General features: G+C 36.3%; 1 protein-coding gene and 1 long non-coding RNA gene across 3 annotated transcripts in view; one reads left to right on the plus strand and one right to left on the minus strand.

Annotated features, from left to right (window-relative positions):
• LOC137754895 (uncharacterized) overlaps positions 1-14,045 on the plus strand; it is a 238,912-nt gene that overhangs the window by 398 nt on the left and 224,469 nt on the right. Inside the window, exons 1-3 of one of the 2 annotated variants that reach the window (XR_011071937.1) lie at positions 62-126; positions 4,023-4,116; positions 5,160-5,252. This is a non-coding gene — a long non-coding RNA (uncharacterized lncRNA). Of the gene's footprint in view, positions 1-61; positions 127-4,022; positions 4,117-5,159; positions 5,253-14,045 lie in introns of those variants that run through there. The other variant, XR_011071938.1, reaches the window with a different exon arrangement.
• Positions 6,424-13,536, minus strand: KRT222 (keratin 222). The gene is made up of 6 exons (XM_068530829.1): positions 13,441-13,536; positions 9,994-10,122; positions 9,055-9,275; positions 7,380-7,456; positions 7,066-7,201; positions 6,424-6,652 (listed from the first exon to the last, which is right to left on the minus strand). The coding sequence occupies exons 1-6, from the start codon at positions 13,534-13,536 to the stop codon at positions 6,424-6,426; spliced, it is 888 nt and encodes a 295-aa protein (XP_068386930.1).

The raw sequence follows: 14,045 nt of genomic DNA on the forward strand, positions 1-14,045 counted from the left end.
GCCCGCGTGCCACTCCGGCCGGACTCAGGCCGCGCACTTCCCCGCCTCCGAGGGTTTTTTTTTTTTTTTTCTTTCCTTCCGGTCTTTTTCTTTGCTCTTTCCCTGGGAGCTGGAGTGTATACTTCGGTAAGCCGAGGATGGAGGCGTGGAGCGCGCGGTTCGCAGTTTCTGCCCTCCCGCGCGCCTCTCAGGGCTTCCTGCCTTAACGGCCGGGCAGGAGCCTTGGCGAAAGCAGCACGGACCTTTCCAGTTTTCCCAAGCGCGAGGCTAGTGTAATTGCCACAGGTTTCTGAGCCAAGGGCCGGAGATGTTAATCCCCTTGCCCCAGGTTGTGTGCTCTTGCAGCGCCGGGCAAGGGTCTCCGTCCCAGCGCGCCTTGGCTCATTCGGTTCTCTCCACCGGGAACGACTGTCCTTCACTTTTCAGCTCATCTGTCCTTCCGGATCCAGCTCAAATTGTTTGTGATACCCTCCTGGAACTTTCCCCTTCTCCCCCTTAATCCTTCCTCTGAACTCCCAAGATTCTTTGATAACTTTATTATGGTCTTTACCTGATATCGGACTGTGTTTGTCATTTTCCATGCAATATGAAAGCTATAAAAGCAAAGTTTCAGTCATCTGCATTGGTCCTCTTCGTATCGCCCGTGCCCAGTAAGGGCTTGACCCGTTGTTAGATGCTCAATAAATGTGTATTGAGGCAGGTTCTGGTCTAGTCCGGGGCTCTTTCCACTAAATCATGACTACGTTGGTTTACTAGATAGTAGCTTCTCCTTGGATATATAAACACCTGACCGATGTGGGACACTGTGGAGCGAGAAGGATCTGAAATTACTTGAAAACAGTGTTGACATTTAGGGTGACTGATTGAATTCTCCGGCTGCCCTTAGCCATCATCCTGGGTGTGCCAGCAGGGGCTAGGGCATCTCTAGAAGTCAGCAAAGCTGTCCAGCTGAACCCGCTGTCCAGTTCTTCCACCTCCAATATTTTTATACTCATGATTTGAGATTAGTGAAGTTGAAGAGCATGTTAAAGGGAAAGACTAAAAAGGAGGTCATCAAAGGATAACGGGGCGCCTGAGTGGTGCTTGAGATAATGTACACGAAATTGCTTTTTTAAAATATATAAGCATCAGGGAATTCCCTGGCGGTCCAGTGGTTAGGATTCCGTGCTTCCACTGCAGGGGGCCCGGGTTCATCCCTGGTCGGGAAACTAAGATCCTGCAAGCCACGTAGAGAATCAAAAAAAAAAAGGAAAAAAAAAAAAAAGCTATATATATATATACATATATATACATATATACACATATATATATGTATATATATATATGCGTCAGAGACATGGATTAATGTAAATGTAACGAATGCCTCAGCAGGGAAGCCCAGTACCTTCTTTTTCTGGCTTTCGTGGTGGGGGACTGGGCAAGTGCGGTGCCGGGGCAGGTGCTGGGTTGTGTCATCTCTAGGCACTCTTCTGCAGAAAAGCTGAAGGTGCTGGGTGTTAGGAACAAAGCACACTGTAGTGCGAACAGAGTGGCACAAAAATGGTGGAAAAGGAAAGGAGGGGATCTCGGAGGAGCAGTGACATCGATACACTTTCTCACCTCCTGGTCTTTACTCAGATGTCACCTTCTCAGTAGGTTTTTCCTGACCTATTTGAAACTGCATCTCATTCCCCAACCTCCATTCTATTCAGGGTTTGTGCTTTGTTTTTTTCTACAGTATTTATCACCACCTAACATACTCTATTTGTTATGTGCTTATTTTGTTGTCTTTTTCTTCCCATCAGGATGAAAGCTCCTTGGGGGGGGGGGGCTTTCGACATCTGGAATAGTGCCCATTCAGGTGCTCATGTTTGTGGAGTGAATAAATGAATGGCTATCTCATTTTCTTCCCTTTGGCTCCTTCTGTGCTCCGAAGATTTGCAAAATTAAGAAAGGAGGAATATAGGCAAGATATAAGAGAGAAAGCCCTAGTGATTAAGACCAAAGAGTGGATTCAACTTACACTGAGTTGCTGTTGATTCTTCCCCAAGCAAACATCAGGACATATGATCTTGCATGGGCAGGGATATTTATGGGAACTGCAGAACAGACTTTTGGAATGGTGATTATTCCTGGAAAACATGGTATGCATCATTAACATGACTGTTCAGCTATATGTAACTGTGAAGTCGTTGGGAGCCCTCGCAGGCGCCTTATGGTAAAACCACAGTGATAGTCTTAGGACCAAGTAGTTTAGTTTTCTTTCTGGCAGCAAGATTCAGGAACTTGGCCTGCTTTCCTCTCTGACACTGCTCATACTTCCTTGAGATTCTTCTTCCCCCCCTCCAAGCAGGGAAGTCAAAACTAGTAAGTGATTAAGCTGGGATTGAAGCCCAGGTCTCTTTGATTTCTTTCTATAGTACTGTGGGAAGAAGCTGGGAGGGAGACAATTAGGGGTAGAATGAGAACCATGACTGGGAAGGAAGGAAGGAAGAAAGAGGAGAAAATGGGAGAGAACAAGGAAAAACCCATAGTCCTTGGACACCTAGTAGTCTGTGTGAATTGGTTCTAGGAGGTTTATTCCTTTATAATGCTTTAAAATTGTACACAATTTTTAGATGCTTTTTTTTTTTAACCCCCAGATAGAGGGTTTGGAGTTTAACAGATTTTCAAAGAGTTCTGTGACTCAAAAAAGATTTTGAACCAAACACTGAACCATACGATTTGTCTGTAGTTTGTTCTAATGAAGCTTTTTTCAATGGATTCTTTTCCCCCTTAAAATAGGGAAAGGGAGAACAGAACTCTGTCTGAGCCAAATAGCTTATAAAGTCTGGATATTAAAAAAAAAAAAAATTCTGGCTATAGGAAAAATGGTGAAATAAGCTAGTTTTCTCAGCCGTTTCTGTGAAGGCAGAAGTTATGGCTATTCAGTTGCTATCACTAGAAATTGTTGTGAAATATTGAAGCCCAGGAGATTTCCAGGTCTGAGTGGTTCACGATGTTTTGTAGACTTCGACAAAGTATGGTTTGTTTTTACAGCCTTCTGCATTACCTTCAAAATACCTGGGGATTTGGGACATGAACTTTGACACATGGTGTGGAAAAGGATGAAAGTGTTTGACAACAGAATGGTCCTGGAGAACCTGGGGTGTGGTCTGTCATCCACAGGCCTTATTTGAGGGTCCAGGGCAGGTGACAGCAAACTGCAGGTGCAGGCCAGAACTGGGCTGCCTCCTGTTTTTGTAGTTTTATTAGGACACAGCCATGCCCACTTATTTACATATTATTTATGTAACAGCTGCTTGCAGCTATAAGGGCAGAGTGGTATAGTTGCTACAGGGATTGTATGGCACGAAAAACCTAAAATAATTGCTATGTGGGCTTTTACAAAGTTCGCCAATCCTGGTCTAGGGTCTAAGTGGGTGAGGGAAACTGGAAAAGGCTTGAACTGGTTTGCACATACACCTTATTTCAAAATGTTTCTTTGTAGTATGCCCGTGAATGTTGGCAATCTATGTGTACATGATGGCCATAATTTATAAATGTAGAACCAAATTCTACCCTGTGCACAGACTGTCCTCTCATTTCATGTGTTGCTAATTTGAGTAATGTGTGTATGCATATTATTTAACTGAAGTTTATTTTTTGGCCCAGGTACCATAACATGATTCCATTGGAAACTTTCAAATTATTTTAAACTTTTTTTGTTTTTTTTTTTTTTACTTTGGAGAATATTTTGTACTTTAAACTATCATGGTAGAACAGTTCAAATTGGGTAACTCACTGGGAAAGAATAACTCTTCTGGCAGTAATTGAAGAATTAAAAAAATTCTCTTCACCTGTTGTGTTTGAACTATTACTTATCGTCAGCTATAATTGTCCTCACAAATTCTTCTCTCCCAGTGACCATTTTCATCCAAATAGTACTGTATATTTGAGTAGTGCTTTGCCAAATATTTTCACCTGTATATGATTTCAAACATTTCAGTGAGGTAAGCAGGGTAAGAGTTCTGATCAAGCACCATCTTTCTCTTAATTTTCAGGTGTGAAAATTGAGGCCTAGGGAATTTAAGTGATTCCTTCCTGGTTACATGGGCCATTACTGACAGTCCCAGGGCTGATATCCTGCAATTGTTGGTAACTGGAATTATTATTTACTTTTGTATTTTGTTATGGAAGGGTGCATTTGAACCATTTCAGAGAGATTGAAGAATATTAATTTCTATTCATCCATCAAGTGAGGATAATATTATTCATCTGTGGGATTGTTGTAAGAATTAGAGATTGTGTACGAAGATGCTGAGTACAGGGCCAGGAGCAGAGTCAGCACTCTGCAAGTGGTGGCTGCTGTTATTATACTTTTCCCAGGATCATGGGATTATTTTTATTTTTTAATTAGAATATTACCATTTATTAGAATATACTCTTCTTAATTTTTCTGTTGTTAAAAAAAAGTATAAAAATTGTGCTTTTGTGCACCTTGGTTACAGTTTTCTTCATCCCCCAATTGAGCTAACAATATTGGAACAATTAAGCTCAAAACAATGTATCAAACTCAAATACAATGCAGGTTTGTAGTTCATGTTTCAATTTTTTTTTTTTTTATTGTAGTGGTATCATTTACTTTGGTAAATTCATATCCCAATTTAAAATGCCCCAAAGCAAATAAAACTCTGTTATAAATTCAAGTACTGTATTTTAAAATGTACATGTAATACACACAATAGCTGCATAGTGGAATTACTATAACAAGCAGTTACATTCATGATGCCCAGTACTAAGTTTTCGACACTGCGTATAGATTACACTAGATATATTTCTTTATTTATGATACTGTTACTTAGTACAGTAACTTTAGTACAATAGCTTATATGATTGCATTTCCAAAGCTTTAATAAAGTTAGTAGCATTTAACTAATATTGAATGAAAACATTTTTATGTGTAAGATGTATTTTAGGTCAGATGCTTATGCAAGAATAAGCACTTAACATGCTGTTGTATCCTTGACAAAACAAAATCATCCCTTTCACTAAACAGAATAAGCCAGGCTAAAAGAAATCTGAAGTAATCGAAAGAAAATTTAAATGTGATTCCCTGTATTATGTTAAAGATTATTTAACATAATTTTCTTCTGGTTAAAATATACGTTTTTTTTTTTTTTTTTTTTTTTGGTTGAAAGAAAGAAGAGAGCGAAGGAGAGAGTTGTAAAGGCTGTATTAATATGCTAACAGCTGTAGCCCTTAGATGATCGTTTAGCTGGGAAAAAAGTATGGTGAGTTGTACTCAATGTTTTTTTCTGCTTAGAAAAAAATTGGTAACCTATAAATTTCTAATGTTTTAAAACAGGTATTTATTATTTAAGGTCTTTAAATATACCTGTATTAAACAAATTAGGTTGTTTAAAAAACTTTGCAACAATACTTGACTTATTCACAAATATATTTTCTATCCATATTTATTAGAGTTTGAACAATTTAAAAACATAAATCCTGCAAATACTCTTAGCTTAGATAACAATCCTGTTATCTTAATTCACATAAATGTTCGCAAGAAATATTTATAATACTTTATATAGTATCTTTAATGCTTGCATCAGAGACTCAAATTAATCACATTTAACTTTACAGATGGAAAAGTTGGGATGGTGAGAGGTTGGATTAACTGTTCTAGTAATTGGAGTAACTAGCTTTCATGTTCTTTTTGTGCATCTGGACTTCTGATTTTTTTGTGGGGGAGGACACAAACTTTAAAGTTCTTAGAATAAAGTTAACTCTCTGGAAATCAGATAATGATTGCAAAAAACTTTCAGATGAAGATTAATTTAATCTTCAAATTAGCCCTGGGGTGTGTTCTATAGTTTGCTCAAAACATCTTGCAGAAAATAACTGTTATTTTTCTACCTGTGCAAATTATTATCTCAAAAGGAAAACATTCGGTTAAGTGAATAGTCCTCTTTAAAGGTTCATTTATAATTGCTTTCTTTTTTTAAGTAGAAAAATCTTTTTAGATATAACCAGTCATGGAATAATGATGAATAACTCAGTGTGGTTCTTAACATAATACAATCATATTTAAACAGACTATTCCCTTTTCCTTAGAATGTTCAGCCACTGAGTGAAATTTCAAACGCTTAACTAAACCATCTTAATGCTTACCGTCTCTGATAAAAATTTCAAGGGAAAAAGAAGACTATTTGGAGAATAAATAAAATAGAAACTGTACTAAATTTCTGATTTTAAGCTCCCTCTGTCCAAAAAATACACCTATAATTAGATTCAGAGACATTTTGTCCCCCCCCCCCCCCGTTTTTTTTTCTGAAGAGTCATACATTGGTCGTAACATACATACTTAGTAACTTACATTTTGGGACAGAAGGTGGTCAGCAGTCCTACCTTGGTCCAACCTAATGTCATTTTCACATCAAGTCAGATACTGTCTTTGGATTAATTAGCTGCTGATGGAGGTTTGATAGAGGGGATACTGCATGATCTTCTCATGATAAGCCTGACTTCTATATCTGGTAGATTATCCTGCTTAGTCTGTAAACACCCTTCATCAGTGGCTGCTAAATGAAGATCAAATCGAAGAGAAACAGATTTTTTCCTTAATCGAGGGTTATCTTTAAAGAAGGAACCTTCCCATTCTTTAATAACTTCATCCACTTTCTCTGTCCTGAAATGATAAAATAAATCTTTCTATATGAAGAAGTATGGCTATAGTAAAAAACATGTAATACGTATTATATATGAAAAATAAATCAAGAAATGTAATTTATATTTACATTTTAAATTATAATTTATAATTTACATTGTGGCATTTATTATTTATATTCTTTAAACATCATATGAATAAAATTTCTGACTGATTCTATGGAATTCTCTTGTTTTGGTTATATTTTTGGAAAAATGGTCAATTAAGGATAGAGTACTTCATCTGAGTTTTTGTTTATGTATATTTATTCATGTCAGGTTAAAAAGCACAATATATAAAATTATGTTTGGAAACATTCAAAGATTACTGAGATTACTCAATTGAAGTTAATTTTTTTGGCATATGTTCACTGTTAGTCAAAATTTTTTACTTACTGAATAGTGCCATGAGCTTCAGTGCTTTCTTTCACGACATTTCCATTTAATATTGCTTGTTTGGTCACTGTTTCCACTTTTTCGTCCTCATACTTCTGTGGGACTTTTGTTGAAAAAGATATTTCATTTATAATGGCTGTGAAAATATTATTTATGAAATATTAAATTGCAATGTTGAAGTACTATTCACAGTCAATTTGTATGTCAAACTTTATTCAAATATTGCTTGTTTTTGCTACTTTAGAGTATTTATTTATAATCCCTATAAACGGCACGTCACTTTTTAAGTTAGTTAACTTATATCAGAAACTCACCTGAAGGTAAAACAAAACCAACTCTACTTGTGGTAGGTTTTTGTTCTTTTTTCCCACCTTGGATGCAACCATAATATCTGAAATTGGAAAGAATTATAGGAGCAACATTGTATTAGCATGTAATTGAAACAAATGCTCACAAATAAGAGAATGGATAAATTGTAGTATAGTCATACAAAGGAAATACTACTTAGCAGTGAAAATTAGTGAACTAAGGGTATACTCTATCTGTAGGGAACAAACTCCCAAGTATAACATTGAGTGGGGAAAGAAAGATACATTGTAGCTAATTTTATCAAGGTTAAAAAACATGCAAAACAATTTTACATTTTGCTTAGGGATATATAATGAGACTAATGAGACATAAGCATCAGATCTGGGAGCCAGGTTAGACTGAGGGAGGAGAATGAGATTGGTGGGGGTGTGGCTTAGGTGCTGGGGGTGGGGATTGGGGGGGACTTCAATAACACTGTAAATGTTTCACTTCTTAAACATGGGAGTTCATTATATTTTTCTTGATACTTTGTATATGTATCTTAAATAAATTTGATACCTGTGTATCTTAAATAGAGCATAATAAAATTTTTAAAATTGTATTAAAGGAATGTTAAAGACCACTTTGTCAACATCTTGAATGATTAGGCATTAAATAAAATTTACAACCATTTTATTTCATAATGAATAAATTATATGTATATAGCTATATATATATTTACATAGCACTGTTTTAAGCACTTTACAAACATTAATTCATTTACTCCTCAGCAATTTTGAGGTAGGCAATATTATTCCCATTTTATAGATGAGAAGACTGAGGAACAGAGAGATTCAGTAACTTTCCCAGCATCACTTAGCTAGTAAGTGGCATATTTTTAATTCAATTTATGTTTTTCAAAGATTTAGTAAATGTCGAGACTTCTTATAGGTGAAAGTAGTTTCATCCAGTTTTATAGAGGACTCAGAATTCTGAAGTAAGCAGGAATAAAGGTTTTCTTTTTATGGGAACATGGAAAATTGTACATTGTGTTGTGCTCAAAGCCATATGACCTTGTAAGTGATTGCAGATTATGAAATTTTGTGAATTAATAAGAATTCCTCTTTTGATACCTTTCATTACCAGTATATCTGGAAATCTTTCAAATCATGTACTCAGAACAACATTGCTTTCCATGGTTGTACTATAATAATAATAATAACATTATTATTATTATTATGGTTATAATAATGGTTATTATTATTATTATTTTGGTGTTTGATGTGTGTTGGGAGTGGGCCCTTGTGGGAGGGGGAGTGTGGTAATGTGTGAATTTTTCAAACTTTCTTTGTGGGTGGTCCATAGAAGGCACTGACTAATTCTAAAAGGGGCGAATGGCAAGGAAAGTGAGAAAGTTAAGGAAGGTCATTTTTGTAGCGATGGAGAATTGTTTACGTTTTGTTCTAGGCTTGCTGTGCTCTTTGTTGTAGCTAATGTTCCTGACTTTGGCTAGTCTGTTCATAATTTTGGGAGGCTGGAAACAGTTCTCCCGCATATTTTTTGCAGTGCCTACTAATCCTGTTTTGTGGTAGGAACTCCGTGAGCATGCCTTGGTGATGATGGGTTTTAGATTTAATTTATCTATCTCAGTGACATAAGTGGCTCTGTATTTCTGGTCATTCACTATATGGAATTAGGTACCTGATTTCTTCCTTTTCCAGGAGGCGGCGATAAGTTGCGATTTCTTGTTCTAGCCTCATCTTCGTGTTGAGGAGCATCTCATGCTCTTGAAGCTGCTTTTCAATGCCGCGCCTTACTTCCTGTAGCTCTTTTTCTAGTCCTTCAATCACTGCCTCTAGGTCTTGCAGCTGCATCTGATAATGTTGTTCACTGGCATGTAGGGAGTTTTCAAGGCCCCTTTCCTGTTTTATACAGATCTTCATCAGTGAATCAGGGAAACTGTGTTTCTGAAATCTGATTTGCAATGTCTTTGTTCTATTGAGTTGCAATAATTGTACAGCCCTTATGCAAGAGGTGTTTCCTTACAGCTTTAGGTATGACCCAAATTTTAAAAAGTTGTATTTTCTATTTACAGCTAGAGAGCTTACTATTTCAAACGAATCCTGTGATAATTCTTTTGGCCAAAAAAAAAAAAAAAAAAAAAAAAAATCTGCAGTGTGATTAGTTTATTATCACCCTAATTTATTCGATTTCTTAAATATTGAAAAATATAGAATATTAAATATCAAAGCCAGAGCAGACTGCTTATAAAAGGCATTTTCAGAAAGTGTTTAAATATTTTTCTATTAGAATTCTCAGTGGTATGGATAAAAGATTCCCCACTGTTATGACTTTGGATAATGACAAAGGCTCTATTCCCCTACTCTAACAATTAGAGAACCCCAGGGTGATACGCGAGGGTTATTTCATTTTTAAAGGTGTGAATAAACCTTGAGTGAATTGATAGTAGTTATTGCCATGATGGAGGCAGGGCGGTAGTTGAACTAGGTCCATGGATGGAATTCAGTGGTCTGATTTTTAGTTTCTCACTGGCCAGTAATGGACATTATTCCTTTCCCTCTCTTAATCAGATAACATATGGGGATTCAATGGGCCAGTTGCTTTTGAGATTATTCTCACCACGGCATGGAGAGATTCAATTTCCACTTGCAGGTGATGCCACTGGCGTCGGGCTTCCTTGAGTTCTGCTTGAGCCGCCTTTAAAGCCTCTTCATCTTTGTCCATTTTTTTGCTTAGATCTTCCTCCAACTAGAAGAAAGCCAACAACAACAATAACAATAACAACAACAAAAAAAGCACTCTTGAAAATGAGACATTTAAAAGCAGTTATAGAAAAATAGTATAGGAATCAGATAGTTTTTTTCTTTAAATTTTTAATTTACCAATGTGTGTTCTGCTTGGTGCTCAGTTACTAATTAATTAAATTCATGAGCGAGTCAATTGCACTCTCAGCCTCAGTTTTCTAGGATGTAAAATGAACCTCAAAATTCTTTTCCTACCATGACAGTCTATGAAATGTAGAAAAATACATTTAATGAGAAGTAAGTTTGCAGGACCTAAGTTTGAGACCTCTGATTCTTTTTTTTTTTTTTAATTTTTTGATGTGGACAATTTTTTTAAAGTCTTTATTGAATTTGTTACAATATTGCTTCTGGTTTATGTTTTGGTTTTTTGGCCGCAAGGCATGTGGGATCTTAGCTCCCCAGCCAGGGATTGAACCCGCACCCCCTGAATTGGAAGGCGAAATCTTAACCACTGGACTGCCAGGGAAGTCCTGAGACCTCTGATTCTTAAGTTTCTATTGTTTATGGCATCATTAAGGAAGAAACATAGAAAATTAGCTACTACCCACCCCCCCATATTTTCTTGTAGGCTGCTTCATAAAAGCAGATAAACAGCTATATATCCTAAATCGATCATTTCTGGGACTGGGTATATGGACAGGATACTTTACAATAATTTACAGGATAATTTACAATACTGCTAGAAAGTATATTATGAATCATTTAGAGAGTTAAGTTATCATAGGCATTAGAGATTCTGTAATAGACTTCTGTATTAAGAGAACCCATTGTTGATTTACCTTTTTTAGAAGGCATGTTAATTTTAATTCTGGATATCCAAGGTGGTAGCAGAAATGACTTCTTTAAAGACTGTTTTCTAAATGTTCTTATATTAAATAACAAGTAGATTATTTTATATTCAGCTTTAAGTGTTCTTATGCTGATGTTGGGATTAAATGAAAGTATCTTTTGACAGAATTCTCAACATTTGGCCCGAAGTGCAGTAGGAGCAATGTATGGAATTGATTGCAGTGTTTTGAAGCAAAAATTAGAACTTCTTAATGTGCATATAAAAATGCATTTTATAATGTAAAAAATTTAATTTGGTGGTACAATAGATTTTTTTTTAAAGGAAATATTGGATTAAATGAAAGTCAATAAAGTTTAGCACAAGGTATTAGACAACAAAATTCATTCATTTCTTTTGGTTTGTTGTATCACTTATTCTTAGTGTTAAGTTGGCAAAGCCAAGCAGCAACACATATCAGAGCAACTACAAAAGAGGATGACAAGAATTTTGGAAATAAAAGAGCATAAAAATGCTGGTCTCTTGGATGTTGAGTGAGGAGCTGGCAGCTAGGCTTGTGTGGTAGCTAGATTCCGAAGATGGCTCCCAATGAATCACACCTCCCCACATTCATGTCCTTGTTTGGTCCTCTTCCACGCTGAATCTGGGATAACCTGTGTCTTGTTTTAGCCAGTAGAATATAGCTGAAGTGCCAGTTCTAGGCCTAAGCCTTAGGAAGCCCTGATGACTTCCACTTCTATGATTTTGGGAGCTCTGGGCCAACGTGTAAGAGATCTGGATACCCTGTTGGAGAGGTCGTGTAGAGAGGCCAGATGGAGAGAAACAGGCCCAGTTGTCTCAGCTGAGCCAGCCTTCCAGAAATGCCCTGCCAAGGTGCCAGACACAGGAGTGAGCCACCTTGGATGTCCCAACCTAGTTTTGCCCCAAGATGACTGAAGTCCTAGCCAATGTCATGTGCAGCAGAAGAATAACCCCCACTGAACCCAGTCAACCCACAGCATCATGAAAGACAATACAATTGTTTTAATCCACCAAGTTCTGGAGTGGTTTGTTATACAGCAGTAAATAACTAAAATAGCTTATGTTTATTTTGTAATAATTAAGTAATCAGGCTTCCTTGAATTTATTCCAGTTGACTTTCTAAATTCTTTGAAAAAAAATCCCCTAAAGTAGTTTTATGTTAAGAAGATGAAACAAAACTTACTGTAGTCTTGCTTTTTCACTTTATTCATTTCAGCATAATGACTTGTAAACTAAATAACTTGTATTTCTATTATTGCAAAATAAAATGTATATTTGGCTTATAATTTTTAGAAATTGTCATCTGTTAATTGTTTTCTTCTCTTTGTAAAAGGTGAGTGAACTATTCCAACACTTAAAGCAAATATCCTAGTGAATTTGCTTCATCTACGATGCTGATAATTCTTTATGAAGACCGAAAATGTTACCCAGAAGTTAAATGTATGTTGTTACTAAAAATGAATTGCATGCAGTAATGTCCTATGATTTCCCAGCAATATTTTTTCCCTTTTGGGTATGTTCTTAAGTAAACTCTTTGCTGTGTTTGGGTGCTTGGAATAGAACTTGTACTCAGATATGATAGGTAAACTAAAAAAAAAAAAAAAAAATCCCTGAATTTCTGAATCTTTGTTTCCAAAAGAGTTGTTTATTCATTTGTTTAGAGTTGAGACCTTAATTTATTGCTAAAGGTGATTGTCACTTTAAAACAAAGTAAGTCTATGAAATTAGGATTTAGCTCTTATTTAAATTGACTCTCTTTTTAAAAAATACTTAAATATTGCATGCTTAGTATTAGAAATAAACATTTCTCATCTTTTAGTACAAAAGCAAAAACCTGTAATTGAAGTAGAAAGTCATTTTCGATTTGGGGAATTTTGATTGTCCCAATTTATATCATTGTTTCTGAATGCCATGTTCACATACTCAGATGATTTCTATTTATAACAATCTGGTACAAAATTGAACTCATTAAAAAATGATAGAAACCTTTTAGAAATATTTTACTTAGTTTTATCTTGCAAAGTGTGGAAGCTAATAAATCATCTCACTATAAAGCTTGTCATTTTAAAGACGTTATTTATATTATCTCTATAAATAACTCCATAATAGCTTCGAAGGGTATCTGAAATGTTCCTTCCTGTAGGATGTCTAAAAGAGATTAGAGTGCACCATTTTATTGTATGTTGATTACATGTTTTGTTAATGATAGTAACCTCATGATTTATATAAAAATCAAATGTATCAATCAACATTCATTTAATGGTTATTTAACAGTAATAATCACAGCCTTTCCCCCTGTAGTCCCAGTCACTTTGCAGTAAAACCTAAATTCCTTCCCCAGTATATGCTGCATTGAAAAGGAAATACTGTACCTCAGAGAGGCCGGGACAGGAATTGGATAGACATGGATTGTCTCCTTATCCTGGAAGATGCCTGTCTGTATGAAATCATTACCTGGATCCTTGTTGAGAGCACGGTCTCTATCTGATTTCTGGTGAGGAGCTTTTCATAGTTTGCCCTGATCTCATTGAGTAGCTGGGACAGCTCCATTCTTTTCCCATCCTCCACCTTGGCTATCAGACCCTTATCGATAGGATGAGTCTCTGCCGCAGAACCTGCTCGGTCTGCATCGCGCGCAGAGACAGCTCCGTGGAGCCTTAAAGATACAGAGCTCCTTTTTTTCCGGAAGCCACGGATATCCCCGGGTTTCTAATCAATTATGCAAATAGTTGATAAACCCTTTTCTCCTGTTGTTGTTGATCTAGCAGAAGTGTCAGCCTCTCTGTAAAGTAACAGAAAAATGAAAACAGTCTCAGTATTCTTGAATTGGTTCTCTAAAACTGAGCACATTTTGGGGGGAAAGTTAATTTAGCTTGTGGAAAGGAAACGGGGCATAACATAAAGAAAATTGCATTTCGTTTTCCCAAGATATTGCATGGAAATAAATCTGGGCTCAAAACATGGTAACTAAGCTTTCCTCTTATGGCTTTCCTCACCATTTGGATAGTTTACACAGAAATGCTGTGGGAGGGCATTAGAATATGTTGTAAACCTTGAAT

The sequence above is a fragment of the Eschrichtius robustus genome, chromosome 20, assembly GCF_028021215.1.
Source record: "Eschrichtius robustus isolate mEscRob2 chromosome 20, mEscRob2.pri, whole genome shotgun sequence".
Taxonomy (NCBI): Eukaryota; Metazoa; Chordata; class Mammalia; order Artiodactyla; family Eschrichtiidae; genus Eschrichtius; species Eschrichtius robustus.